This window comes from Pelodiscus sinensis, chromosome 24 (assembly GCF_049634645.1).
Source record: "Pelodiscus sinensis isolate JC-2024 chromosome 24, ASM4963464v1, whole genome shotgun sequence".
NCBI lineage: Eukaryota > Metazoa > Chordata > Testudines > Trionychidae > Pelodiscus > Pelodiscus sinensis.
The window spans coordinates 5294766-5321884 of NC_134734.1; the positions used below are offsets into that span (position 1 = coordinate 5294766).

General features: G+C 67.5%; 2 protein-coding genes across 9 annotated transcripts in view; one reads left to right on the forward strand and one right to left on the reverse strand.

Annotated features, from left to right (window-relative positions):
• LOC106731641 (histone-lysine N-methyltransferase 2B) overlaps window positions 1-17512 on the forward strand; it is a 38029-nt gene extending 20517 nt beyond the window's left edge. Inside the window, 32 exon segments of the mRNA XM_075907798.1 lie at window positions 918-1166; window positions 1362-1456; window positions 1835-1933; window positions 2320-2433; window positions 2511-2657; window positions 3345-3439; window positions 3545-3615; window positions 3618-3662; window positions 3791-3904; window positions 5174-5326; window positions 5329-5357; window positions 6693-6785; window positions 7030-7137; window positions 7360-7433; window positions 7524-7645; window positions 8117-8223; window positions 8358-8495; window positions 8765-8923; window positions 9049-9169; window positions 9351-9429; window positions 9784-9938; window positions 10149-10367; window positions 11806-13201; window positions 13567-13665; window positions 13747-13844; window positions 14103-14240; window positions 14341-14415; window positions 14999-15176; window positions 15334-15441; window positions 15577-15660; window positions 15854-15983; window positions 16531-17512. Of these exon segments, the coding sequence (XP_075763913.1) occupies window positions 918-1166; window positions 1362-1456; window positions 1835-1933; window positions 2320-2433; window positions 2511-2657; window positions 3345-3439; window positions 3545-3615; window positions 3618-3662; window positions 3791-3904; window positions 5174-5326; window positions 5329-5357; window positions 6693-6785; window positions 7030-7137; window positions 7360-7433; window positions 7524-7645; window positions 8117-8223; window positions 8358-8495; window positions 8765-8923; window positions 9049-9169; window positions 9351-9429; window positions 9784-9938; window positions 10149-10367; window positions 11806-13201; window positions 13567-13665; window positions 13747-13844; window positions 14103-14240; window positions 14341-14415; window positions 14999-15176; window positions 15334-15441; window positions 15577-15660; window positions 15854-15983; window positions 16531-16806 (5168 nt within the window). The 3' untranslated portion in view covers window positions 16807-17512.
• Window positions 17513-17659: 147 nt separating this feature from the next.
• Window positions 17660-22600, reverse strand: IGFLR1 (IGF like family receptor 1). Of its 8 annotated transcripts, none has more exons than XM_075907804.1 (7): window positions 22002-22600; window positions 21424-21610; window positions 19855-20044; window positions 19634-19739; window positions 19335-19497; window positions 19111-19206; window positions 17660-18495 (listed from the first exon to the last, which is right to left on the reverse strand). In XM_075907804.1, the coding sequence occupies exons 2-7, from the start codon at window positions 21572-21574 to the stop codon at window positions 17909-17911; spliced, it is 1293 nt and encodes a 430-aa protein (XP_075763919.1). In that variant the 5' UTR covers window positions 21575-21610; window positions 22002-22600; the 3' UTR covers window positions 17660-17908. The 8 variants fall into 8 exon arrangements, with proteins under 8 accessions (XP_075763919.1, XP_075763918.1, XP_075763920.1 ...); XM_075907803.1 differs by having other exon boundaries at window positions 21866-22002; XM_075907805.1 differs by lacking the exon at window positions 22002-22600 and adding an exon at window positions 21815-21950 and having other exon boundaries at window positions 19129-19206.
• Between the last annotated feature and the right edge of the window lie 4519 nt (window positions 22601-27119).

The window sequence follows — 27119 nt, forward strand, 5'->3', positions numbered from 1 at the left end:
TGTCTCTGCTGCTCCCTTGAGCCTGCGGGGCCTATGTCTTGGCTGATCCCTCTGGGTTGTGGGGGCTGGGCCCTGCCTGTTGCCGTGGGACTGATGCATGGGCTGCCTGCAAGTCGTGTGGGACAGGCATGGCCGCCTACCCGTGGGCCATGTGGTAGCAGGCTGGGTTCCCTAGAAGTTTTTCCACCCATGTGCAGAATAAGTTTTGTTCTGTGCACCAGTGCATGTGTAGATGTGCACCACCATGACAAACATGGGCTGTCCTGGTGTCTCTGCCCCTGCAGGTCACGTGGTGACGGGGCTGGCTGTGCTGTGCTGTGGGGCTGGTGGCCCCATGTCCGTGTCTCAGCCCCATGGTGACAGGACTGGCCGTGCCATAGGGCTGGCAGCCCCATGTCCGTGTGTCAGCCCTGCAGTAACGGGATTGGCTGTGCCGTAGGGCTGGTGGCCCCATTTCCGTGTCTTGGTCACGTGGTGACGTGGCTGGCCATGCTGTGGGGCTGGCGGCCCCGTGTCCGTGTCTCGGCCCTGCAGCCCGTGCCGTAGGGCTGGCGGCCCCGTGTCCGTGTCTCGGCCCTGCAGGCCGTGCCGTAGGGCTGGTGGCCCCGTGTCCGTGTCTCGGCCCCGCAGGCCGTGCCGTAGGGCTGGTGGCCCCGTGTCCGTGTCTCGGCCCTGCAGGCTGTGCCGTAGGGCTGGCGGCCCCGTGTCCGTGTCTCGGGCCCGCAGGCCGTGCCGTAGGGCTGGCGGCCCCGTGTCCGTGTCTCGGCCCCGCAGGCTGTGCCGTAGGGCTGGTGGCCCCATGTCCGTGTCTCGGCCCTGCAGGCTGTGCCGTAGGGCTGGCGGCCCCGTGTCCGTGTCTCGGCCCTGCAGCCCGTGCCGTAGGGCAGGCGGCCCCTGTCCGTGTCTCGGCCCCGCAGGTCGTGCAGCGGTGAAGCTGGCGCCGGCGCGGGACTCTGAGGACTCGCAGGAGGAGTTCCCGGCGCCCTGGGAGCTGATGCTGGGGGCGACGGAGACGGCCGAGCAGGAGGCCCTGCTGCAGCGCAAGTCGGCCCGGCGCTGTGTCAAGCAGAGACCCTCCTACGACATCTTCGAGTCCACAGACGACTCGGAAGCCGAGCCCCAGCCGGGCTCTGCTACGCCGCGCAGGAAGCCCTCCCGCGACTCGGGTGAGCTGCCCCGCTGGGGCCTGTGTCCCTCGCCTGAGCCAGCTCCCCCGGTGCACGGGGGCTGCTCCCTCTCCCCCTGTCCGGTTGCCAGCTCCCCCGCTCATGCCCTGCTTGTCTGGGCCCCAGCCTGGCTCCCTGTGCTGTGGGGCCTGGTGGGGCTGGGCCTTCTGGTCCCTAACACTCTTTGACCCCCAGACCTGCTCCCCATGGAGGCGGAGGAGCAGAGCCGGCCGCGGCGGACCCCGCTGCAGCCCGTTGTGCAGCTCAAGGCCAGGCGGAGGCTGGAGAAGGTGAGGTGACCCTGAGCAATGCACGGGGCTCAGTCCCCCTGATTCCCTGCCCCTGCCTCCCCCTTAGCCCGGAGGGAGCCAGGCCCAGAGCAGAGGGAGAGGAGCTTGGGATCCCACAACTGCCACTGTCGTGGCTAGTCATGGGCGGGGGGGGGGGGGGGGGCACTTTGTTCCATCCCAGCCTCCCCACAACTTCATGGCCCATCCCTGAGCCAGCCACTCCCTGCCCTCGGGCCCTATGGAGTGGGTGCCAGTCCCCTGCCCCTCCCCCCCCCCCCCCCGCTCCAGGACTCTCCCCCCTCTGGCTTGTTCCCATCCCAGTCCCCTGCCTCTTCCGCCCCCCCCCCCCCCCCCGACTCCTGACTCTCTGCCCCCCAGGACTCGCTGTCCTCTGGCTCGTTCCCATCCTTCCCCAATGGCTGGAACGGGAAGCAGAAATCTACTGACGGGATCCACCGACTGCGCGTTGACTTCAAGGTGAGGGGGCAGCTGTGGTGGGGCGGCGCTTCCTGGCCCAGCTGCGGGAGGAGGGGGGGGCACCGGCTCCTGGCCTTGGGGCAGGGTCGTGGGGCAGCTCAGGCCCATGAGGGCCATGCAGCAAAGGAGCTTTTCCTGTTCTGGGCTGACAGGGGCCTGGGTGGGGGCCATCCTGCTCCCTCAGGGCTCCACACCCAGCCCCATCAGGTGTGCTGGGGCTGCTCCTCGCCAGGGGGGTCAGCACTGGGGTGGGTGGACTCTGCAGCCCGTGCCCCACAGTGGGAGAGTCCCAGGGGGCATGGCTGCCGCCTCAGGCGCTGTGGGTCTGGGTGGCCCCAGCCAGCGGGCAGGGGGCTCATGTGGCGGGGCGGGCGCATCTCTTGCAGGAGGACTGCGACCTGGAGAACGTGTGGCTGATGGGCGGGCTCAGCGTCCTGACCTCCGTGCCCGTCACTGCCCAGCTCATGTGCCTGCTCTGCGCCAGCCAGGGCTTCCACGAGGTGAGCGCGGGGCCGGGGCCGGGGGCCGGGAGCCGGGACTCTGGGCAGAGCTCTCATGGGCCTGTCCCCGCCCCCAGCTGGTGTTCTGCCAGGTTTGCTGCGACCCCTTCCACGTCTTCTGCCTGGAGGAGGACGAGCAGCCGCAGCGGGAGCAGGAGGAGAACTGGTGCTGCCGCCGCTGCAAATTCTGCCACGTGTGTGGGCGCAAGAACAAGGTCTCCAAGGTAGGTGCCTGGGCGGGAGGATGTACTCCAGAGCAGCCCTAGGGGGCGCTGTGCTGCGGGGGCAGGGCTGGGGCTGGCGCTCAGGGCTGGCCCGGTGCCCATGGGGTGCTGTGCTGTGGGGGGGCTGGTGCTCGGGGCTGGCCCCGTGCCCACTGTTGTGGTCCGTCTGCCTCCTGTGTTGTGCGCCCAGCCTGCTCTCCGGGGTACGTTCAGTCCCGGGTTGCGGAAAGCCAAGTGCGAACCCGTCCTCCGGCCCCCCATGGCGATTCCGTCCTCCCCAGCCACCCAGCTGGGCGGCCTGACCCGGGTTCTGTCAGCCCTGGCAAGGCCGCGCAGCTGGCAGCAGGCACAGGGCCCTGGCTCGGTGCTGACGAGGGGGCCCTGTCCGCACCGTCCCCAGAGCCGGCTGGGCCCTGCCCACGTCGCCGCCCCTCCCCCTGCCCCAGAGCCGGCTGGGCCCTGCCCACGTCGCCGCCCCTCCCCCTGCCCCAGAGCTGGCTGGGCCCTGCCCACGTCGCCGCCCCCTCCCCCTGCCCCAGAGCCGGCTGGGCCCTGTCTGTCCTTACGACTGCGGACACAACTACCCCCACCCCCACCCCTACCATTCCAGGGCTGGGCCCTGTGGATGCTGGGGTGGGGGGGCACCATCTGTCTCACATCTGCCTTCTCCTTTCTGCCCCCTCACAGCCGCTGCTGGAGTGCGAGCGCTGCCGCAACTGCTACCACCCAGCCTGCCTGGGTCCCAACTACCCCAGCAAGCCCGTCCGCCAGAAGAGGGGCTGGTGAGCGCGGTGGGGGCGGGGGAGGGGGGGTCTGTGGTGCAGCCAGCGGGGGGGGTGTGTCTGTGGGCCAGGGGGTCCCTCACTAATGCTCCTATTGGCTCCCCAGATCTGCTCGGCCTGCATCCGCTGCAAGAGCTGTGGGGCTGCCCCGGGGAAGAACTGGGACACAGAGTGGTCCAGGATTACAGCCTCTGCCCCCCCTGCTCCCTGCTCTATGACCAAGGTGTGTGGGGTGGGGACTGGGCCCGGGGCCGCCAGCTCCGTCTGGCCCCAGGGCAGGGGCTGGCTTGGGGGGCAAGGAGCCTCAGGGACACCAGCCCCATGCGCAGCACTAACTCTTCTGGCCCCCAGGGAACTACTGCCCCATCTGCTCGCACTGCTACGAGGACAACGACTACGAGAGCAAGATGATGCAGTGCGCCAAGTGCGAGCACTGGGTTCACGCCAAGTGTGAGGGGCTGTCAGGTCAGTCTGGCACCGCTGCACCCGGCGCCCCCGGCGCCTTCTGCCCCCCGGCGCCCCCGGCGCCTTCTGCCCCCCGCAGACCCACCCGCCGCCGCCCAGCGCCCCCGGCACCTTCTGCCCCCCGCAGACCCACCCGCCGCCGCCCAGCGCCCCCGGCGCCTTCTGCCCCCCGCAGACCCACCCACCGCCGCCCAGCGCCCCCGGCACCTTCTGCCCCCCGCAGACCCACCCACCGCCGGCCAGTGCCTTCTGCCCCCCACAGACCCACCCGTCCCCACTGCCGCCCAGTGCCCCCAGCACCTTCTGCCCCCCGCAGACCCACCCGCCGCTGCCCAGTGCCCCCGGCGCCTTCTGCCCCCCCACAGACCCACCCGTCCCCGGCGCCGCCCAGTGCCCCCGGCGCCTTCTGCCCCCCGCAGACCCACCCGCCGCCGCCCAGCGCCCCCGGCGCCTTCTGCCCCCGCAGACCCACCCGCCGCCGCCCAGCGCCCCCGGCGCCTTCTGCCCCCCGCAGAGCAGACCCCACCCGCCACCGCCCAGCGCCCCCGGCGCCTTCTGCCCCCCGCAGACCCACCCGCCGCCGCCCCAGCGCCCCCGGCGCCTTCTGCCCCCCGCAGACCCACCCGCCGCCGCCCAGCGCCCCCGGCGCCTTCTGCCCCCCGCAGACCCACCCGCCGCCGCCCAGCGCCCCCGGCGCCTTCTGCCCCCCGCAGACCCACCCGCCGCCGCCCAGTGCCCCCGGCGCCTTCTGCCCCCCGCAGACCCACCCGCCGCCGCCCAGTGCCCCCGGCGCCTTCTGCCCCCCACAGACCCACCCGTCCCCGGCGCCGCCCAGTGCCCCCGGCGCCTTCTGCCCCCCGCAGACCCGCCCAGCGCCCCCGGCGCCTTCTGCCCCCCGCAGACCCACCCGTCCCCGGCGCCGCCCAGTGCCCCCGGCGCCTTCTGCCCCCCGCAGACCCACCCGTCCCCGGCGCCGCCCAGCGCCCCCGGCGCCTTCTGCCCCCGCAGACCCACCGCCGCCGCCCAGCGCCCCCGGCGCCTTCTGCCCCCCGCAGACCCACCCGTCCCCGCCGCCGCCCAGTGCCCCCGGCGCCTTCTGCCCCCCGCAGACACCCCCCAGCTCAGCGCCCCTTGTTCTGCCCCCTTGGCCCCTGAGCTCACCCTTCCTTTGCCTTGGGCTGCCAGCTAAGGCCTAGCCCTGCGCATCGCTCCCTGCCCGTGTGGGAGCTGCGTGGGGCGGGCTGTCTGACCCCTCTGCTCTCTCCCCAGACGAGGACTACGAGATCCTGTCCAACCTGCCGGAGAGTGTGGTCTACACCTGCCGGCCCTGCTCGGGCAGTGACAAGGCCAAGTGGCGGGACGTGGTGAGCTCGGAGCTGCGCAAGGGCCTGCGGAGTGTCCTGCAGGGGCTGCTGGCCTCCAGTGCACCCAGCCCCTGCTGCAGTGTGCCCAGGTACAGGCCCGGAGAGCCCCAGCCGCCTGGCTCCCAGCCCCCTCCCCTCCCCTCCCCATGCGCCCAGGTACGGGCCCGGAGAGCCCCAGCCGCCTGGCTCCCAGCCCCCTCTCCTCCCCTCCCCATGCGCCCAGGTATGGGCCTAGAGAGCCCCAGCCGCCTGGCTCCCAGCCCCCTTCCCTCCACTCCCCTCCCATGCGCCCAGGTACGGGCCCGGAGAGCCCAGCCGCCTGGCTCCCAGCCCCCTTCCCTCCCCTCCCCTCCCCATGTGCCCAGGTATGGGCCCGGAGAGCCCCAGCCGCCTGGCTCCCAGCTCCCTCCCCTCCCCTCCCCTCCCCTCCTCTCCCCTCCCCTCCCCATGTGCCCAGGTATGGGCCCGGAGAGCCCCAGCCGCCTGGCTCCCAGCTCCCTCCCCTCCCCTCCCCTCCTCTCCCCTCCCCTCCCCATGTGCCCAGGTACGGGCGAGCCCCAGCCGCCTGGCTCCCAGCCCCCTCCCCTCCACTCCCCTCCCCATGCGCCCAGGTATGGGCCCGGAGAGCCCCAGCCGCCTGGCTCCCAGCCCCCTCCCCTCCACTCCCCTCCCCATGCGCCCAGGTATGGGCCCGGAGAGCCCCAGCCGCCTGGCTCCCAGCTCCCTCCCCTCCCCTCCCCTCCTCTCCCCTCCCCTCCCCTCCCCATGCGCCCAGGTATGGGCCCGGAGAGCCCCAGCCGCCTGGCTCCCAGCTCCCTCCCCTCCCCTCCCCTCCTCTCCCCTCCCCTCCCCATGTGCCCAGGTATGGGCCTAGAGAGCCCCAGCTGCCTGGCTCCCAGCCCCCTCCCCTCCCCTCCCCATGCGCCCAGGTATGGGCCCGGAGAGCCCCAGCCGCCTGGCTCCCAGCCCCCTCCCCTCCCCTCCCCATGCGCCCAGGTATGGGCCCGGAGAGCCCCAGCCGCCTGGCTCCCAGCCCCTTCCTCTCCCCTCCCCTCCCTGTACGCCCAGGAACAGCCCTGGCTCCCGGCTCCTTCCCCTCCCTGCGCGCCCAGGTACGGCCCTGGAACTCGGACAGCCCCAGCCGCCTGGCTCCCGGCCCCCTCTCCTCCCTGCGTGCCCAGGTACGGCCCTGGGAGCTGGGAGAGCCCCCTGCTCTGTCCTTTGAGTCCCCACTCCCTTCCCAGAGCTGGGGCTAGAACCCAGAAGTCTTGGCTCCCAGCACCCCGATTAGTCCGGGTTGTTGCTGTAACAGTGGTTGCTCCCCTCCCCTCGTGGCCGGGGGGGAGGGGGGAAGTCCCAATCTGGGGCAGTGGAGCTTGGGGGAGGGGTCAGATCTCTGTGTGCTGAACCCCTCCTCCCCGCAGTGCTGCCTGGACGACGGCGTGAAGGTGCACCGGCGGCCCTGCGACCTGCGCACTGTCAGCAAGCTCTTTGAGCAGGGCCACTACGGCTCTGTGGTGAGGAGCACGGGCACAGGTGGAGCCAGGGAGTGGGGCGGGAGGGGATCGGGGCGGCCAGGGCAGGGTGCGATGGGAGCTGGACAGGGGGTATAAGGAGCAGGGCAAGGGTGCAGTGCAGGGGAGGGGGATATGGTGGTGGATGGAGGCTGTATGGCTGTCACAAGGGGCGGGGCTGGGGGCTTGGCCGTGGGTCGGCCCCGCCCCATGGTCTCTCTTCTCCCCCCTCCCTCCCCCCCCACAGCACGGGTTCAGCGAGGACGTGGTAGGCATCCTGCTGCGGGCCCTGGAGGAGCGGGAGGGCCCCGCGGAGGAGCAGGGCAGCCCCTCGGCCAAGGCGCTCTACATCGAGGTACCACCAGGGGGGTTCGGGGCAGGCTGTGCCCGGAGTGGGGGGCTGGGGGTGGGGGAGGGATGGCTGCTGAAAGCTGGGCCCCTCTGGAGAAGGCTGGGGGATGGGGCCTAGGCCCTGTGGGTGGGGGAGGGGCAGATGCAGGGCCCCAAGGGGGTGCGGAGGGTGGAGGCAGGGCCCCTGGCACCCCACGCAGCCCCATGGCTCGACTCTCTCCCACAGCTCATGGGGCGCACATTCAGCTGGTTCAACGCGCAGGACGCCAAGCGCTGGCAGTGCCGCAGCGGCCTCCCCAAGTGAGTACCGGGGGGCGGGCGGCAGGGACGCCGTGGGGTTCTGGGGGGGTTGGGGGGGCTCCCTGGCTCACTCTGTTGCTGTCTCCCCAGCGGCATGCTGCCTGACGCCGTGCTGCCCCCCTCCTCTGACCACATGTACGCGCAGTGGCGCCAGCCTGAGGAGCCCAGTGCCCCTGAGAACGGCCACCTGGCCCCTGAGGCCACCGGCACCAGTGAGTACGGGGACAGCGCAGGGCGCCCGGGTGCTGCTCTGGGATAAGGAATGGGGCAGGAAGCCGGCGGACATGCTAGGGGTGTGGTGCTGGGGCAGGGTGCTGGGTAGAGCCCTTGGAGGGCGCTGGGGCAGTGTGCTGGGGTGGGCGCTGGGGCAGGGTGCTGGGTGGTGTCCTGGGGGGCGCTGGGGCAGGATGCCAGGTGGTGTCCTGGGGGGTGCCGGGGCAGGGTGCCGGGGCAGGGCGCCGGGTGGTGTCCTGGGGGGCGCCGGGGCAGGGTGCCGGGGCAGGGCGCCGAGTGGTGTCCTGGGGGGTGCCGGGGCAGGGCGCCGGGTGGTGTCCTGGGGGGTGCCGGGGCAGGGTGCCGGGGCAGGGCGCCGAGTGGTGTCCTGGGGGGCGCCGGGGCAGGGCGCCGGGTGGTGTCCTGGGGGGCGCCGGGGCAGGGCGCTGCTCTCACTCCTCTCCTGGCAGGCGGGAAGGGCCAGGAGGCGGTGCCTTGGAAGCAGGGGCCAGGCAGCAGTGCGGAGGACAAGCGTCAGTGCGCCCTGTGTCTCCAGTACGGGGACGCCCCCTCCAAGGTAAGGCCTGGCCCTGCCAGGTGCACTCCTGGCTTTGGTGCCCTGCCTCAGGAGGGGAGGGCAGGGTTGGGGACCCTTGGGGGGCTGGCGAGACTGATCTTCTCTTCTCCCCCCCCCCCCCCTCGTCCTGCCAGGACGCAGGCCGGCTCCTGTACATTGGCCAGAACGAGTGGACCCATGTCAACTGCGCCATCTGGTCGGCTGAGGTGTTTGAGGAGAACGACGGGTCGCTGAAGAACGTGCATGCCGCCGTGGTGCGGGGGCGCCAGATGGTGAGGGGCGAGCGCCGGGGCGGGGGAGGCCTGTGGTTGTCCCACAAACAGGGGTACTTGAGGCCGGGGGGGCAGGCTAATGGTGGGGGGCTGGGTTCGGGGCTGGTGGAGGCTGTGTGCCAGCAGGGAGGCAGTTTGAGGCCTTGAGGGGTGGGCCTCCTGTGCTGGGGGGTTTGGGAGTGGCGGAGGTGGGGGGCAGGATTTGGGGCTGGGGTGGGCCTCGTGCTGGAGGGCTGTGGGGCTGCCCCTCACCCCTGCTGTGCCCCCAGCGCTGTGAGCACTGCCAGCGCACTGGCGCCACGGTGGGCTGCTGCCTCTCGGCCTGTCTCAGCAACTACCACTTCATGTGTGCCCGCCTGCGCCACTGCACCTTCCAGGAGGACAAGAAGGTTTTCTGCCAGAAGCACACGGACCTGCTGGACGGGACGGTGAGGGGCGGTGCTGGGGGAGGCTCTGGGGCGGGCCCCAAGGACCCTCCAGTGTGTTCGGGGGCCCCCAAGGCTGCTCCCAGGCAGGGGGTGCTGCCCCGCGCTGACCCGTTCTCCTGCCCCAGGAGATCGTCACCGAGGACGGGTTCCACGTGCTGCGCCGCGTCTACGTGGACTTCGAGGGCATCAGCTTCAAGAGGAAGTTCATGGTGGGTCTCGAACCCGACACCATCAACATGATGATTGGTGAGTGCGGTGCCGGGCTTCTGTGCCTCGCCCTGCCCCATGGTGGGGGGCTGGGACGTGGGGCCTCGCCCCCGTCTGCCCCTGGGGCGGGAACTGGGACCGGAACCTCTCCCCGCTGGGCTGCCAGCCCCCATCTGGCCCCAGGTGCCTTTGGATGTTCTCACCTCGTCCCCTCTTCTAGGTTCCATCAAGATCAACAGCCTGGGGCTGCTGACGGACCTGTCGGAGTGCGACGGCCGCCTCTTCCCCGTGGGCTACCAGTGAGTGCCGCCCCCTGGGGGGCCGAGCAGGCAGCTGGGGGTGGCCAGGGAGGGTAGTTAGCGCCCGGAGGGGGGGCCGCAAGGCCGAGCACAGAGCTGATGTCCAGTCGCTCCACCCCTGGGCACGTGGCACGGGGCAGCTGCAGCCACTCAGGGGAAGGGGCACCCGGCATGTAGGGAGGGGAGATCTGGCAGCTGATGCCGGAACCCCACCCAGCACCCATCTCCCCGAGCAGCACAAGCACAGAGCCAGGCTGGGCTCGGCGGGGGGGGTCCCGGAGCTCAGGTGGCTCTGAGCAGTGCCAGCCCGGCCCCGTGGCCCTGCTCTGGCAGCTCACCAGCCACCCCCGCCAGGTGCACCCGGCTGTACTGGAGCACGGTGGACGCCCGGCGGCGCTGCTGGTACAAGTGTCGCATCCTGGAGTGCCGGCCTCGGCCGAGCCTGGAGGAGCCGGCTGCGCTGGGGGGACAGGAGGAGAACCGGACCATTGCGCACAGCCCGGCCACAGGTGAGGGGGGCCTGCGGGGGGCTGCCCCGGTGGGCTCGAGGGGGCGGGGCTGGCTTGGCAGAGGATAAGACCCACTGCCGCTGGGGGAGACTGTGGCGGTTCCCAGCCGCTCCGCCCCAGAGGTGGCTGCATCTCGGCGCCGGGGGAGCCGTCCCTGGGCCGGGCTGTCAGGTCTCCGCCATCGGTGGCGTGTCCTTGCTCCTGTTTCAGACGCTCACCTCGGGGACCCGCACCTCCCAGGCACCGCGCCTGCTGTGCTGGCACCAGAGCGCCACTCGCCTTCCCGCATCCCGGGGCCCCTGCCTCCCCCCGAGCCGGCCGCTGCCTCCGTGCCCCGCTCCCTGGGCGGAGCCCGCATCAAAGTGCCCAACTACTCGCCCACGCGCCGGCCCCTGGCCGGGGTGTCCTCCCGCCCGCTGCCGTCGCCCGGTAAGTGCCACCCTCTGGCCGGGAGGGACAGGAGAGCGGGGCTGCTGCCCATGGCCTGGCCTCTCCAAGGGTCCTGTGTGTGGGTGAGGGGCTATGGCCCACAAGATGGGGGCCAATTTTATTTAATCTTTTTATCGCTGACCTTGGCACCAAAAGTGGAAGTGTCCTGATAAAATTTGCGGATGACACAAAGTTGGGGGCTATTGCCAATTCAGAAAAGGATCGGGATATCATACAGGAAGATCTGGATGATCTTGTAAATTGGAGTGATAGCAATAGGATGAAATTTAATAGTGAGAAGTGTAAGGTTATGCATTTAGGGATTAATAACAAGAATTTTAGTTATAAGCTGGGGACACACCAGTTGGAAGTAACGGAGGAGGAGAAGGACCTCGGAGTCCTGGTTGATTATAGGATGACTATGAGCCGCCATTGTGACATGGCCGTGAAAAAGGCTAATACGGTCTTGGGATGTATTAGGCGAGGTATTTCCAGTAGGGATAAGGAGGTGTTAGTGCCATTATACAAGGCATTGGTGAGACCCCATTTGGAATACTGTGTGCAGTTCTGGTCTCCCATGTTTAAGAAGGATGAATTCAAACTGGAACAGGTACAAAGAAGGGCCACTAGGATGATCCGAGGAATGGAAAACCTGTCTTATGAAAGGAGACTCAAGGAGCTTGGCTTGTTTACCTTAACCAAAAGAAGGCTGAGGGGGGACATGATTGCACTTTTTAAATATATTAGAGGGATAAATACCAGGGAGGGAGAGGAATTATTTAAGTGAGGTTCTGGAACGGCCTTCCAAGGGAAGTAGTGGGGGCAAAAGATCTATCTGGTTTCAAGATTAAACTAGATGGGTTTATGAAGGGGATGGTTTGATGAGATAACAGGATCTTGGTAACTAATTGACCTTTCACTATCAGAGTTAAATAGGTCAATGGAGGGATGATAGGAGTTACTATAGAGAACTTTCTGGGTATCTGGCTGGTGAGTCCTGCCCACATGCTCAGGGTTTAGCTGATCGCCGTATTTGGGGTCGGGAAGGAATTTTCCTCCAGGGTAAATTGGCAGAGGCCCTGGAGGTTTTTCGCCTTCCTCTGTAGCATGGGGCACAGATCACAGCTGGAGGATTCTCTGCATCTTGGGGTCTTCAAAGTATTTGAAGGCTTCACTATCTGAGCTATAGGTGAGAGGATTATTCTAGGAGGGGTGGGTGAGATTTTGTGGCCAGCACTGTGCAGGGGATCAGACTAGATGATCATAATGGTCCCTTCTGACCTTAAAGTCTATGAGATGCTGGGAGATCCCTTCAGGGTTGTGCCTTGTGGGATTGTGGGGGACTTCCTGGGGTCTGATCCTGTTTGGGAGGGGCATGTGGAGTTCCTGTCTAGGGCCAGCGTGTGACCCAGTTTTCTCTCCCCCCCCCCCTCCCCAGGTAGCTCGTCCATGGCTCACCACATCCTGACAGTGGGCGACCCGGACTTCACGCCACTGCGCCGCCCCCGGCGCCATAGCCCCCTCTCGCCGCGCCCACCCCCCCGCCGAGCCCCCTCCCCTCCGCGCCCCACCAGGACTCGACTGCTGGGTGCCACCTCTCTCAGGGCAGGGGCTGCTCCCCCAGGGAGCAGCCCACAGCACCCCCCTACCTCAGCCGGGCTCAGCCAGCCCCCGGCCCACCCGCCTACCTCCCCTGCGCCGCCCTCGCCCCCCGGCGTGCCCCCCGAGCTGGCCTTCGACGAGCTCAATGTCTCAGACCTGGAGTTTGACGACAGTCTGCTGGACGAGTCCTTCCAGGAGGGGGGCGAGGGGCGGGGGCCCTGCTCCTCACCTGGCCTGCCCCTGCCCGGCCCCAGCGACGAGGAGGAGGAGGAAGAGGAAGGTGCTGGGGGCACCGGACGCTACTTCCGCTTCCCCCGCACGGTGGTGACGCGGGAGCTGGACCTGCCGCCGTACCCACTGGATCTACCGCTGCCCCACATCGACCAGCTGGACGGGGTGGATGATGGGGAGGGAGAGGGGCGGGGTGCGAGCAGCAAGCGGGCGGAGCCAGGGGCGGAGCAGGGCTCGGCTGGCCCCGCCCCCCCGCCAGAGGACCTGCCCTCGGAGATTGTGGACTTTGTGCTGAAGAACCTGGCCGAGGGCAAAGCCCCAGAGCCCAGCGTCAATGGCGGCGAGCCGGGCCCCGCGCCGGACCCTCCCCACGCCTTGGGCTGGGTGCCGGGCAGCCCGGGCGTCCGGGTGCTGGGCCCCGAGGTGCCTGCCCCCCCCAAGCCTGGCTCCAAGGTCATCCTGGTGAACAAGCTGGGGCAGGTCTTCGTCAAGATGCAGGGTGGGGAGGAGGCGGCGGCGGGGGGCGGCCTGGAGGGGCCGGGTGCCCCCGCCAAGCCAGGCCCAGCCGTGCCCCCACAGGCCCCACCCGGCCTGGGCACAGTGATCTTCCGCGCCGCCGCCCCGCTGGGTGTGGCCCAGAGCCCCGTGCCCACCTGGACCATCCGGGCGCCGCTGCTCAGCATGGTGCCCATGGTGAACGTGCTGCGGGCGCCGGGCGCTGGGGGGCAGCTCACCTTGGGCCCCTCGGCCCTGGTCACGCCCTCGCTGGGGCTGCCCCAGCCCTGCCTGCTGCAGCGCCTGGCCCTCAACTCCGGCCTGCTCCACCTGCCCGTGCCTCAGCCCCCCGCCAGCGCCAAGAGGGGCTGTTCTGCTGGGGCCGGCGTCCCCCCCAAGCGGCCCAAGCTGGAGGAAGAGGAGGAGCCGCTGCCCCCTGCGTCGCCGGCTGGTGTCCCCGAGAGCCAGAGCAGGAATGGCCTCGCTGGCCCCCCGCCGGGCCCTGGGTAGGTGTCCCCAGGAAGACCCCCGCCCGGCCCCTCGCTCCTGGCCCACAACCCCTGCCAGCCCAGCCCTGGGTGCCCTCCGGCCCGGCCCCTCCCCCCGCCCAGCCCCTCGCTCCCGGCCCACAACCCCTGCCAGCCCAGCCCTGGGTGCCCTCCGGCCCAGCCCCTCCCCCCGCCCAGCCCCTCGCTCCCGGCCCACAACCCCTGCCAGCCCAGCCCTGGGTGCCCTCCGGCCCAGCCCCTCCCCCCGCCCGGCCCCTCGCTCCCGGCCCACAGCCCCTGCTAGCCCAGCCCTGGGTGCCCCCCGGCCTGGCCCCTTGCTCTCATCCTGCAGCCCTCTGAGCCCTGCTGTGCTGGTGTTGCAGGCCTGGCCGGGTGCGGATGAAGACCCCTTCGGTGAGGAGCGTCCTGGACCTGGTGGCGCTGAAGGAGCAGGCGGAGCTGAGTGACGGGGACAGCACGGGGTGAGTATCAGCCCTGCTGGTGCCTGCCTGGCCCCTACTCCCCAGCCCAGCTGTGCTGAGCTCCCTCTGGCTCCCCTGCAGGTCTCCCTCCGATCCTTCCCTGGCCCCGAAGTGCAGTCCCCGCAGGCCGGATCCCAGCCTGGAGCCTCTGCCGGAGCCCACCTGGCACCGCTATGCAGGTACTGCCTGGGCGGGCAGGCTAGGGCGCTGTGCTGGGAGGGGCACCGAGGGGATTGGGCAGAGGGAAGGGGGTTGGGGGGCCGGGGGAGGGGTGCTGGTGGGTTGGGGCGTTGGGGAGCACAGTGCTGCTAGGCATGGCTGGGGGCCAGAGCGGGGCTGGGGGCTGGGGGCTGGAGCGGGCGCCCGTCCTGGCCGTGGAAGGTGGCGCGGAGACATAGGCTCGTACCAGCCCCGTCCCACTTCACTCTGTGCCCCAGGGGAGCCGTCGAGCTCGGACGAGGACGCCCTGTACTGCGAGGACAAGGAGAACGAGGCGCCGCCCAAGAGCCAGCCGCACCTGCGCTTTGAGCTCAGCAGCGAGGACGGGTTCAGCGTGCAGGCGGAGAGCGTGGAGGGTACCGTGGGTCACCGGGGCGCTGGCTCTGAGCAGCCCCAGGGCGGGGTGGGGGTGCCAGGCAGCCCGGCGGCTCATGCTGCCCCCTGCTCTCTCCCCAGGTGCCTGGAAGGCCGTGATTGAGAAGGTGCAGGAGGCCCGAGCCAACGCCCGCCTGAAGCACCTCTCATTTGCTGGTGAGTGTGGAGAGCCCTGGCCTGGGCCTCGGAGGGCAAGGGGGGCAGGAACCAGGCTCCCTGGGTTCTCTGGGCAGGGTGGGGGAAGGGGTAGGAGCTGGGCCCCAGCAGGTTGGGAGAAGGGGGGAGGAGCTTGGCCCAGGCTCCGGCAGGTGGGGGAAGGGGCGGGAGCTGGGCCCCAGCAGGGTGGGAGAAGGGGGGAGGAGCTTGGCCCGGGCTCCGGCAGGGCGGGGGAAGGGGCGGGAGCCGGGACCCAGCAGGGTGGGAGAAGGGGGGAGGAGGTTGGCCCGGGCTCCGGCAGGGCGGGGGAAGGGGCGGGAGCTGGGCCCCAGCAGGGTGGGAGAAGGGGGGAGGAGGTTGGCCCGGGCTCCAGCAGGGCGGGGGAAGGGGCGGGAGCTGGGCCCCAGCAGGGTGGGAGAAGGGGGGAGGAGGTTGGCCCGGGCTCCGGCAGGGTGGGGGAAGGGGCGGGAGCCGGGCCCCAGCAGGGTGGGAATAGGGGGGAGGAGGTTGGCCCGGGCTCCGGCAGGTGGGGGAAGGGGCGGGAGCCGGGCTGTGGCCTGCGGGGCTGACGGGGTCTCCCCAGGCATGAACGGGGTGCGCCTGCTGGGCATGCACCACGACGCCGTCACCTTCCTGGTGGAGCAGCTGCACGGCGCCAAGTCCTGCCACAAGTACAAGTTCCGCTACCACCAGCACGAGGAGGAGGAGGAGCCGCTGCCCCTGAACCCCAGCGGCTGCGCCCGCGCCGAGGTCTACGTCAGGTGGGGCCGAGGGGCGTGTGCCGGGGGGGGGGCAGGTGGGGCCGAGGGGCGTGTGCCGAGGTCTACGTCAGGTGGGTCCGAGGGGCGTGTGCTGGGGGGGGCAGGTGGGGTGGGGGCTGGCTGGTTCTCTAACCCTGCCCCTCCCCTCCCCTCCCAGGAAATGCACCTTCGACATGTTCAACTTCTTGGCGTCCCAGCACCGCACGCTGCCCGAGGGCGGCACCTACGACGAGGAGGAGGACGAGGTGCAGCTGAAATCCACCAGGTAGCCACTTAGGGAGCCAGGACGCCTGGGTTCTGTGCCCCGGGGGGGTTGGGGTTGCCTGCGGGGAGGGGGGGGGGGAAGGTTGCCCAGGCCACGAGCAGGCTGGTCTGATGGGCAGTGTCCCACTCTCTCCAGACGAGCCACCAGCCTGGAGCTGCCCATGGCCATGCGCTTCCGGCACCTCAAGAGAACCTCCAAGGAGGCTGTGGGCGTGTACAGGTAGTGGCCCCACCCCCGACTCCCTGCCAACCCTGGGGATGCCCATGGCTCCACCCACATGGGGAGGGGAGGGGGGCGGGAGCGAACGTGGGTATCTGGCCCCCTGCTCTGTTTGCTCCGGGGACACTCGGCCCGTTACGCCTGCCCTGCGCTGTGGCGCTCGGCTAGCGCTGCCTGTGCCCCGCCCCCCCAGGTCGGCAATCCACGGGCGTGGGCTGTTCTGCAAGCGCACCATCGAGGCGGGCGAGATGGTCATCGAGTACTCGGGCATCGTCATCCGCTCCGTGCTGACCGACAAGCGGGAGAAGTACTACGACGGCAAGGTGTGGGCGGGGAGGAGCTGCTGGGGGGGGGGGGGCGGGATGGGGTTGCAGAGGGGGGGTTGCCAGCTTGCAGGGGGGCGGCTGGGGCAGGGGTTGCTGGCCCATGGGGGAGCGGGGTTGCCAGCTCGTGGGGGGTCTCTGGCCCACGAGGAAGCCGGGGGTTGCTGGCCCACGGGGGAGCGGGGTTGCCAGCTCGTGGGGGGGTCTCTGGCCCACGAGGGAGGTGGGGGTTGCTGGCCCACGGGGGAGCAGGGTTGCCAGCTCGTGGGGGGTCTCTGGCCCACGAGGAAGCCGGGGGTTGCTGGCCCACGGGGGAGCGGGGTTGCCAGCTCGTGGGGGGTCTCTGGCACACGAGGGAGGTGGGGGTTGCTGGTCCACGGGGGAGCGGGGTTGCCAGCTCGTGGGGGGTCTCTGGCCCACGAGGGAGGTGGGGGTTGCTGGCCCACGGGGGAGCGGGGTTGCCAGCTCGTGGGGGGTCTCTGGCCCACGAGGGAGGTGGGGGTTGCTGGCCAGGGTTCACCTGTGACCTGCCCCCTCCTTCCCCCAGGGCATCGGCTGCTACATGTTCCGCATCGACGACTTCGACGTGGTGGACGCCACGATGCACGGCAACGCCGCCCGCTTCATCAACCACTCGTGCGAGCCCAACTGCTACTCCCGCGTCATCCACGTGGAGGGGCAGAAGCACATCGTGATCTTCGCCCTGCGGCGCATCTTCCGCGGCGAGGAGCTCACCTACGACTACAAGTTCCCCATCGAGGACGCCGGCTCCAAGCTGCCCTGCAACTGCGGGGCCAAGCGCTGCCGCCGCTTCCTGAACTAGCCCCCCGCCTGGGGGGCAGAGCTCGGGACGCCCCCTGTCCTGGCCAGGGCCTGGAGGCTGGGATCAGCCCTCTCCAGAGCCTCCTGGCTTCCTGCTACCTCCCCCCGCTCCCCCTCTTCTCCTCCTGCCCTCCTGCAGCCCAGGGTGGAGGAGAGGGGGGGGAGTCCAGCTGCTCGACACCCCCAGACGCTGGCCGGGCACGGGAGGCCCCAGCATCTGTCCCGGGGGCAGGGCTCGGTGCCTCCGACTGCTGTGATTTCCCCTCCCCAGCCCAGGGCAGCTTGTGGCTCTGGCCCCCTCTTCCACAGCAGAGGAGCAAGACTTGATGTGGGGCAGGCCCCTTAGCAACAGGGTCTGGCCTCCTTTTGCAGAGCCCCCATGGGGGCTGGGCTGGGGTGCACCGTAACCCCCCCAATCTGCACTAGCAGAGGCACAGGGGTGGGGTGTGTGCCCAGCCCCCCACTTCCCTGAGTCTGGACTCCCAGTGCCCCCTAGGGGGCTGCTTTCCTTTTTGTACGGGGAGGGTGTGAGTGGGGGTGGGGGACCAGGACAGGCCCCCTGCAACCCCCCCACCCTGTAGATATTTGTACAGATGTTTCTAAACCTGTTTATTTTCTATGCACTTTTTTATTTAAAGTGGCAAGTCGGCCCTGTGCCCCCAGCCTCGCCCCGTTGGTATAATTTTAAATAAATGGCCATTTTCACATGCTGAGCTCTTCCTGGGGCGGGGCTGGGAAAGGGGGTGTGCTGACATGGGGCTGGGAACGACTCTGCTGCTTGGCCTGGGCCGGCTGCAGCTCCCTGCTCCCTCCCCCCTCCCCCTAGAGGGCTTGTGCCTGCTGCTCTGGGCTGGTGCTGTGTGGTGGTATGTGCGGCTGTTCCTCACCCCAGAGGTGGCTGCATCTTGGTGCTGGGCGGTTTTCCCTGGGCTGGCTGCATCTCCCAGGCCCCTGCCCTGGCTCAGTGTGGGTCTCTGTCTGGGACAGGGAGTCAGTATCAGGGTCTGCAGAGTGTCCCCAGCCCCTCCTGCTGGCCTCAGCCTGGGGAGGTAGCGTCTGGCAGCTTGTCCCTCACCCCTCTCCAGCAGGGGCCAGTCCTGCTGTCATGGCTGCCCGGAGCCCTCTAACCCTGCCCCATGCTTGAGGGGGAGCAGTGGGGAGCCTGGCCCAGCACGGGTAGGGGCTGGAGTGCAGGCGCCAGGATGAACAATGGCCTGGCTTGTTTCCTTCCTCCAGCCAGGGCCCCTGGGGGTTGTACCAGGCCCAGGGGGACACCTCACTCTCTCCAGCACCTGCAGAGCATCCTTGCGCCCCATGGCGTCCAGCAGCCCGGCCAGCTGCCCCAGCGTGGCCTCGGGCTGGCGGGCAGCCACAGTCTCCAGCGTGGCACGCAGGGGGCTGCGGGTGCTGCGCAGGGAGTAGGTGTAGTTGATCCAGGTGGCGGAGAGGCCGTAGCGGGAGGCCAGGTGCCGGGTGCCCCCCCCGGCCTTGCCCTCAGGGTCCAGCAGCATGATCAGTTCCTCCAGCACGTCGGCATCATCCAGCAGGTGCTGCAGCGGCAGCCCCCACAGGCTGGGGGGGGCAGGTGTGGTGAGCTGGGCCCCAGGAGCAGCCGGGCAGGACTGGGGGGCACCACACCTGCCAGCACGGCCGGCAGAGCCAGCTGTCTCCTCAGCACTCAGCAAGGAACCTGGGGCAGGAAGGTGTGAGGTTGAGCCCTGGCCCTCAAGGATGAGGTTAGAATACAGCTGCCAAGGAACAGAGCTCCGCCCCCAGAGTCAGGCCCCACCCCCTGCCCTAGGAGCCCCGCCTCCCAGGATATGAGCTCCTGGTACTTAGAGCAACCCTGCCCTGGGGGCTGGCCCCTCCCACAGCACTCCTAGCTGCTGCCTCTTTCCAATGACAACGGGTAGCAGATAGGCCAGCTGTGGGCCTGGCAGGCAGTGGGTGGGATGGCCATGGGGCGGGTGGGCAGTGGGTGGGATGGTGGGGGACTGACAGGCAGTGGGTGTGTAGGGGGTGGCCAGGGCGTTGGCTGGCAGTGGGGGTGGGGTGGCTGTGGGGTTGGTGACTGAGGCTTGCTGGCTGGCAGTGGGGTGGCCGTGGGGCTGGCTGGCAATAGGGGGGTGGTGGGACTGGTGCTATGAGGCTGGCTGGCAGAGGATGTGGGGTAGCTGGTGGGGATGGGGCGGCTGTGGGGTTGGCACCCATGAGAATGGCTGGCTGTGGGGGTGAGGCCACTGTGGGGCTGGCCGGCCAGCCGGCCATGGGAGTGGGGCGGCCGTGGGGCTGGCTGGCTACTCACCCTGCTGGGGGCAGCGACCCTGCTGCGTCCAGATGAAGAGGGCGATGGCCGCCGTGAGCAGCAGCGTGGTCAGGATCACAACCCAGATGCCGTAGCCTGCAGGGGGGACAGGGTGACAGGGCAGCTCCAGCGCCTGCGGCCCCAGGCAGTGGGGCTGCTGTGGGCACCGCCTGGAGGGGGCCCAGGGACTCCGGCCTTGCCCCGGGGAGGCAGAGCCCAGGTACCTGCCGGGTTGCTGGGGAACAGGTGCTGAGGGAGCTGGGTGGTGGCTGGAGCTGAGCCCAGTGCCTGGCCCGTGGCCGCTGTAGCTGAAAGGCGCGGGGGGGGCTGAGGGGCAGCCCCCGACCAGCTCGTGGGGGGAGGGCCTGAGGACACAGCAGCAGGGGCCTGAAAGGCAGAGCCAGGCAAGAGAATTAACTCAGCTGGACCCCTCCCAGTCTGAATAGCTTCCCCTGCCTCCGCTCTAACCACTAGGCCCCCTTCCCTGAGGCCAGACCCAGGCCTCCTGGCTCCCAGCACCTACCTCCATTGGGCTGCTGCAGTTGCTGGTGGCTAGGGCCATAGGGGGACACTGCTTGGGGGGGACACAGCACCGGTCCTGGCACCTCCCAGCTGGACCCAGTAGCTGCCTGTGGAGCCAAGAGCAGCCTGGTCAGAGAGCCAAGGGCTGGCTCCCAGGTCCCCCCCCAACCACTAGGCCTCCCTTCCCCCAGCCCCTCGTGCCCAGGCGGGGCCCTGCCGTACCCGGGCGGGCAGCACTGGGTGTTGCTCTCAGGGGTGCAGGGGACGAAGGGGACGCTGGCCGGGCAGGCGGAGCAGGGCTGGCACAGCAGGAATGTCCCGTTGTTGAAGGAGCCGGGGGGACACGCTTGGCTCGGAGACGCGAAGCGGCCGCCTGTGTCCCTCACGCCGCAGTTCACCGTGAACTGCCGCCCTGGGTGGGAGGGGAGTGGGTCAGCGCCCAGCGCCCATGTCCTGGGAGCCCCACTGCGCTCTATGCCCTGCATCCCAACATCCCCTGCTGTGCCCCCCGCCCCGCCACACAGCACCCCGCCGAGCCCCCTACCCCACAGCACCCTGCCGAGCCCCCTGCCCCACAGCACTCCCTACTGCGCTCCCTGCCCCACAGCACAGCACCCTGCTGAGCCCCCCGCCCCACAGCACAGCACCCTGCTGAGCCCCCCGCCCCACAGCACTCCCTACTGCACCCCCTACCCCACAGCACAGCACCCTGCTGAGCCCCCCGCCCCACAGCACTCCCTACTGTGCCCCTGCCCCACAGCACAGCACCCTGCTGAGCCCCCCGCCCCACAGCACTCCCTACTGCACCCCCTACCCCACAGCACAGCACCCTGCTGAGCCCCCCGCCCCACAGCACTCCCTACTGTGCCCCTGCCCCACAGCACAGCACCCTGCTGAGCCCCCCGCCCCACAGCACTCCCTACTGCACCCCCTACCCCACAGCACAGCACCCTGCTGAGCCCCCCGCCCCACAGCACTCCCTACTGTGCCCCTGCCCCACAGCACAGCACCCTGCTGAGCCCCCCGCCCCACAGCACAGCACTCCCTACTGTGCCCCCTGCCCCACAGCACAGCACCCTGCCGAGCCCCCTGCCCCACAGCACTCCCTACTGCGCTCCCTGCCCCACAGCACAGCACCCTGCCGAGCCCCCTGCCCCACAGCACTCCCTACTGCGCTCCCTGCCCCACAGCACAGCACCCTGCTGAGCCCTCCGCCCCACAGCACAGCACTCCCTACTGTGCCCCCTGCCCCACAGCACAGCACCCTGCCGAGCCCCCTGCCCCACAGCACTCCCTACTGCGCTCCCTGCCCCACAGCACAGCACCCTGCTGAGCCCCTACCCCACAGCACAGCACCCTGCTGAGCCCCCCGCCCCACAGCACTCCCTACTGCACCCCCTACCCCACAGCACAGCACCCTGCTGAGCCCCCTGCCCCACAGCACTCCTTACTGTGCCCCCTGCCCCACAGCACAGCACCCTGCTGAGCCCCCTGCCCCACAGCATTCCCTACCGCGCTCCCTGCCCCACAGCACAGCACCCTACTGTGCCTCCTGCCCCACAGCACTCCCTACCGTGCCCTCTGCCCCACAGGACAGCACCCTGCTGTGCCCTCTGCCCCACAGGACAGCACCCTGCTGTGCCTCCTGCCCCACAGCACTCCCTACCATCCCCTGCCCCACAGCACTCTGCTGAGCCCCTGCCCCACAGCACAGTGCCTGCTACAGAGCCCCCCCACAGCCTAGTGCCCCCTGCCGAGCTCCATGGCCTAGCCTATGGCCCCCCCACTCACCACGCAGCTGGACGTGGCTGTAACCGGTTGCACAGGGGACACAGGCCTGGGCTGTCTGGTTCCAAAAGTGCAGGTGGCTGCAGCGGCTGGACACGGGGGCGCGGCTGGCGCAGGCACCGGGCAGCAGGCAGAGCAGCAGGGGCAGCAGCATGGCAGGGCCGAATGTGTGTGGGGGATGGGCTGGGACCTGGGAGCCACGGGGGGGGGGGGGGGGTGAGTTAGTGGTCACCTATCCCCCCACATCTGCCAGCTTCCCCATCCCACCCCAGGGCCATACCCCTCCCCCAGAACACACCTGACTGAATCCAGCCCCTCCACCCCCAGCTCCAAAGCCACCTCAGCCCCTGCCCGCTCCCTGGGCCTGTGCCCCTTCTGCACACTCCCGCCATACCTCCCTGCCTGCGTCCTGCCCCAGCCCCTGCCCCCAGGCGCGCCCCCCTGCCTGGCGTGTGCCCGTTTCCTGCTGGTCTCCCACAGCTGGCTGGGCTGGCGCACTTCACGTAGGGCTGATTTGCTGCTCATGGCGGGCAGGCGTGAGGCTCCCTCGAGCTGCCCCCCGTTTCCTGTCTCCACCCTACCAGGTTTCCTGCTGCCCTGAAAACCAGCACGTCGCATCAGCACGGCTGCGCACGGGGAATATCCAGCCAGCGCGGAGATGTCACCACTGTCAGGGCAGGGCAGCAGGGAAACAGCTGCGCATGACACCGCATGGGACAGCCCACCTGGCACTGAGCTGCAGCTGCCTCTGGGGCAGGGCAACTTGGGAACAGCCACACGTGGGGCTGGCCCACCCAGTGCCATCTCTGGGGCAGGGCGGCTAGAGAACAGCCACACGAGGCAGGCACGCCTGGCACTGAGACAGGCATGCCTGGCACTGAGACAGGGCTTGTTCTGAGGGTCTTGCAGCCAATGACTCTAGGCCAAATCCAGGGGCTGAGAGTGCTGGAAAAGTGACGCTAAAGCGCACAGAACGCAGGGCGTGCGGGCAGACTGAGAATGGGTGGGAGGAATGACGTTCGAGTGGAAACTTCTCATAGCAATAGCAGCCACGTGGCTACAGCTCAGTGCCAAGCAGGCCAGCCCTGTGTGGTGTTATATGTGGCTGTTCCTTGGCTGCTCTGCCCCAGAGGTGGCTGCAGCAGTTACAATTTCTGTTGGGTAGAAAAAGGATTTTACCCTCAGCATTTCAGATGCAGTTTCGGGGAGGGGGGGGAGGGGCATGTACCTCTTTGGCCTTTTGGGACAGTTCTTTCCAAATTGTGGCCCCACCTGGGAGCTGATAATTCAGATCCTTGTGTGTCCTTGCTGGGGCTCTACGGCAGCCGGGAGAGGCCAAGCGCTGCAAAGCTACGTGGCCAGTTTCCGACCAGGGGCTAAGAGCTGAAAGGAGCCGGCTGTCGCCACGGGGTGTTTCACAGGCTCCCAAGGTAAGCGCCTGGCGCGCTGCCCGGGGGCAGGTGTTAGCTACATCCCGTGGGACTCTCAGCCGCGCACCAGCTGATGGGGGTGCTTGTTTTGCTCAAACTGGCCTTAGCCTGGTGGACTCTGCTGCTCTCGCCCTCCCGGCGCAAAGGGCAGGCGCTCACTTTGCAGTTTAACTTGGAAACATCTGCGCTGACTCATCCCCTCCTCGCCCAGCCCAGCCCGCGGGTGACCAAGGATCCAAGGCCCGTCCCAGCTGGGAAGTGCGCTGCGCAGGGGAGCGCGGCTGGGGCGTGGATGCTGAAGGGAGCCAAAGGAAGTCACCAGGACAAGTGCGCGCGGGAGGCTGGCTGGCCTTACACAGGCCCAAGGCTCTAACTCGGGGGCCTCCGACCTTCCTGTGCGCCGGACAATCTGGGGTCAACCCCACCCACTTCCCTGAGGCCCCGCCCCTGCTCACTTTCACTGACTGGCACAGGAGGGCATGTGGGCTCTGGGCTGAGGTTGAGGGGCTGGGGGGTGTTGGCTCTGGGAGGCAGGCTGGGTGTAGGAGGGGCTCTGGGCTGTGTGTTGGGGAGCAGGAGGGGTACAGGTGATGGCTCAGAGGGGGCAGGGTGTGAGGTACTTGCTCTGAAAGGAGGGTTGGTTTGGGGCAGGAGGTACAGGGGCTGGCTTGGGGATGGGGCCGTTCCCCATTAATGGGCACCACCAGTAGAAACAAAAGCCAAGAGCTGAGCTGTGTCTGTCCCGTTCCCAGAGGGATCATGACTCCAGCCAGGGCTGGCTGGGCATTTTCAAACTCCCTGCTCCCAGAATGATGGGATCATGAGCTTTCGTGGGCACAGCCCACTTCTTCAGACGACCAGAGTTATGAGTAGGGGATAAGAAAACTGGAAATCAATAGGAAAAGGGAATGGGGGAGAGAAAGATGCTCTGTCGCCCACCCCCGTATCTCTACATTTAGGCTGTGTCTACATTGGTGCGATCTTGTGCCAAGGCGGCTGCTTTTGCGCAAAAACATGCTGCCTGTCTACGCTGGCGGGGAGTTTTTGCACAGGAACACGGACGTTTTAACGTGTGAAATCAGGGCTTCTTGCGCGAGAACTATGATGCTCCCGCTCAGGAATAAGCCCTTTTGTGCAACTGTTCTTGCGCAAGAGGCCAGTGTAGACAGGCAACATGAATTTCTTGGGCAAGAAAGACCGATGGCTAAAATGGCCATCGGAGCTTTTTTGTGCAAGAGAGCGTCTACACTGGCACAGATGCTCTTGCTCAAAAGCACATCTCTTGCGCAAATACTTTAACACAAGAACTCTTGTGTTAAAGAGTATTTGCGCAAGATCATGCCAATGTAGACGTAGCTATAAAGTATCAGGAGAAAGGGTGCTAAACCTGAGCAGATAAAGATCATAGTCAGTAGATAAATTGGTAAGGCAGGAAGGATTCCATTCAGAAAGCTGTTAGCACCTTCCGTGATAAAAGGTCCACCATGCCATATCTTAATTAAGTCTATTAGTAATTGAATTGAATTTGCATATGTACTGTAATTCCAAGCTTGCTCATGATCCCATCTACAGGTTTTGTTAGTCTATGAAGTTCTACCAGACCATTTGTTGTTTTGTTTCTCCTGATTATAGAGGTAGGGGGGTGGGCGACAGAGCATCTTTCTTCCCCCCCCCCTTCCCTTCTCCTATTTATTTCAAGTTTTCTTATCCACTAGTCAGAACTCCAGTCATCTGAAGAAGCGGGCTGTGCCCACAAAAGCTCATACCACCATCTACGGCCACGGCTACACGGGCATGATTTTCTGAAAATGCTTTTAATTGAAAAGTTTTCCGTTAAAAGCATTTTCGGAAAAATCGCGTCTAGATTGTCAGGATGCTTTTCCGCAAAAGCACTTTTTACGGAAAAGCGTCTGTGGCCAATCTAGACATGGTTTTCCGCAAAAAAGCACCGATCGCCATTTTCGCCATCGGGGCTTTTTTGCGGAAAACAGCACTGTGCTGTCTACACTGTCCCTTTCGCGCAAAAGTCCTTCAGAAACAGACTTTTGCCCGAATGGGAGCAGCATAGTATTTCCGGAAAAGCACTGATGATTTTACAGGAGATTGACAGTGCTTTTCCGGAAATTCAAGCGGCCAGTGTAGACAGCTGGCAAGTTTTTCCGCAAATCATGCCAGTCTAGACACAGCCCTCATGTTTTGTTAATCTATAAAGTGCTACCAGACCATTTGCTTGCTGTTTTTTCTGTAACAGACTAACTCAGCTACCCCTGAAAAACACAGAAGAGAAATGAAGTTGAAACCGACCTGCACAGAGCAGGCCCCTCAATTAACCCTCTGGGGAAGAAGAAACGCACAGCGAGGAGCGTGCACACAGGGCGTCCAGCCAGATGTGTGGGGCGGGAGTGTGACGGGCCAGTGTGTCCCAGAGCCTGTGGAAGGGACTGAGCTGCCTGCTCGGGAAGCCTCCCCAGCCCTACACCCCTTCTGGCACTCCCAGTGCTCCTGGCCCCGGCTTTGCAGAGATGGGCACTGGAGCAGGAGCTGGGGGGGGGGGGGGGGAGGGGAGAGTGTGTACACACAGGTACACGTGTGTGCATCCATGTGAGATACCGAGAGGAACTCAGCAAGCAGGCCCTGTCCCTAGACCTGCCCACGGCTGGGTGACTGGAGATCGGGCGGGTGCACCTGCCCAGCCTGACAGCTCACGGCCCGAGTCGCTGTTCAGGTCCGATGGTGACTCCCAGCTGTGAGCCCCTTTCCCATTGGCCTGCAGGAAGCTGCAGCCTGGGCTTTGGGGCTGCGCGCAGCTGGGCGGGGCAAGGCCGGAACGGCTGCAGCTCCTGGGGAGCCCTCCAGACAGCCTGTGGCCCCCAACCACTCAGCACTGACAGGCCTGGCACCAGACGGGCTACAGGGGCTGCACCCCGGGGCTCAGGGCCAGGCGGGGCCCCTCAAAATAAATCTCTGGCCGGGGTGAGAGCCCCTGGCCTAACTCCATCTGGCCCACAGCAAGCCCTGAGCCTCAGGTCCCCTCCGCCGGGCTGGAGCTCTGGGCGCTGACCACGACCAGGGAAGCTCCGCATGCTGCCCTCGCCTGCAGGCGCCACCCCCGCAGCTCCCATTGGCTGGGAGCACAGCCAATGGGAGCTGCTGGGGCAGTGCCCCAGGCAAAGGCAGCTGCTTACAGAGCCCCCCTGGGGCTGCTTCTGGGAGCTGCTTTAGTCCCACTGGGCCACTGACCACGAGCTGCCTAAATGCTCTGCACCCCAAACCCAGCCCCCCATACCCTCACCCTCCCTCCCAGAGCCCCTCCCCCACCCTAAGTCCCCCCTGTGCTTCATCCCTCTCACCCCAACTGCACCCCAGAGCCTGCACCCTCACCCCACTGCCCCACCCTAGAGCCCCCTCCCACAACCTGAACCCCTCAGTTTTGCCCTTCCCTCCCTCCCCCAGAGCTTCCCTCCCCCTCCTCCCACGTGATCATTTTAAATTAGGAAATAGACTTGGGTACAGCAGCCCTCGGGAGAGCTGATCTGTCCCTGCCTGAACGTGGTGAATTTCAGGTGTCTGAGCTGTGCTCCCCGGGGGCTGGGCGCCCAGCAGGTACCAGCCCGGAGAGGGGGATTCCTGCGGGGTCACTGACAGTGGAGTCACTGAGCACTAGGATCCAGCCAGCAATGCTTCTGCCAAAGTGGGTTTTACCCACGACTGCTGATGCCCAAATGAATCTCCAAAGCGCCACAGGACTCCTCGCTGCTTCTGCAGTGACAGACTGGCATGGTGACCCCGAGACGTCAGGCCGGCCAGCCAAGCCCAAGGGCCGCCGGGGACTCCCTGGGGACACTGGTGTGTTCCTTTGTTCCGGACTCAGGGGGAGCTAACTGCAGAGTACGGCTCGGGGCGGGGCGCTGCGCGGGTGGGCGCGTGCGGGACAGAGCCGTGTGACCAGCTGCTGGGAGGAAGCGCTGGGTTGTAATTAGCTGCCTCGCTGCACCTCAGGTCAGCCCTGCCACCACAGTGCGGATCCTACTGCAGTAGGGTGCTTTAAAGGCCAAAGGGTTTGCGCCACTTCTGGCGGCTGCCTATGGAAGGGTGGTTCTGGGGGACAGAATCCCTGGGGGGGCTGGGCGGGGCATCACTCCGGAGCTGTGCTTGGCAGCCGGGCCGCAGAAACGAGGGTACGCAGCGGGCCCAGGTCGGCAGCTTCTTTGAAAAGTCACAGTGAAGACACTGATTGGTTGGGCTGCTCTAGGGCTGGGCGCGAAGACG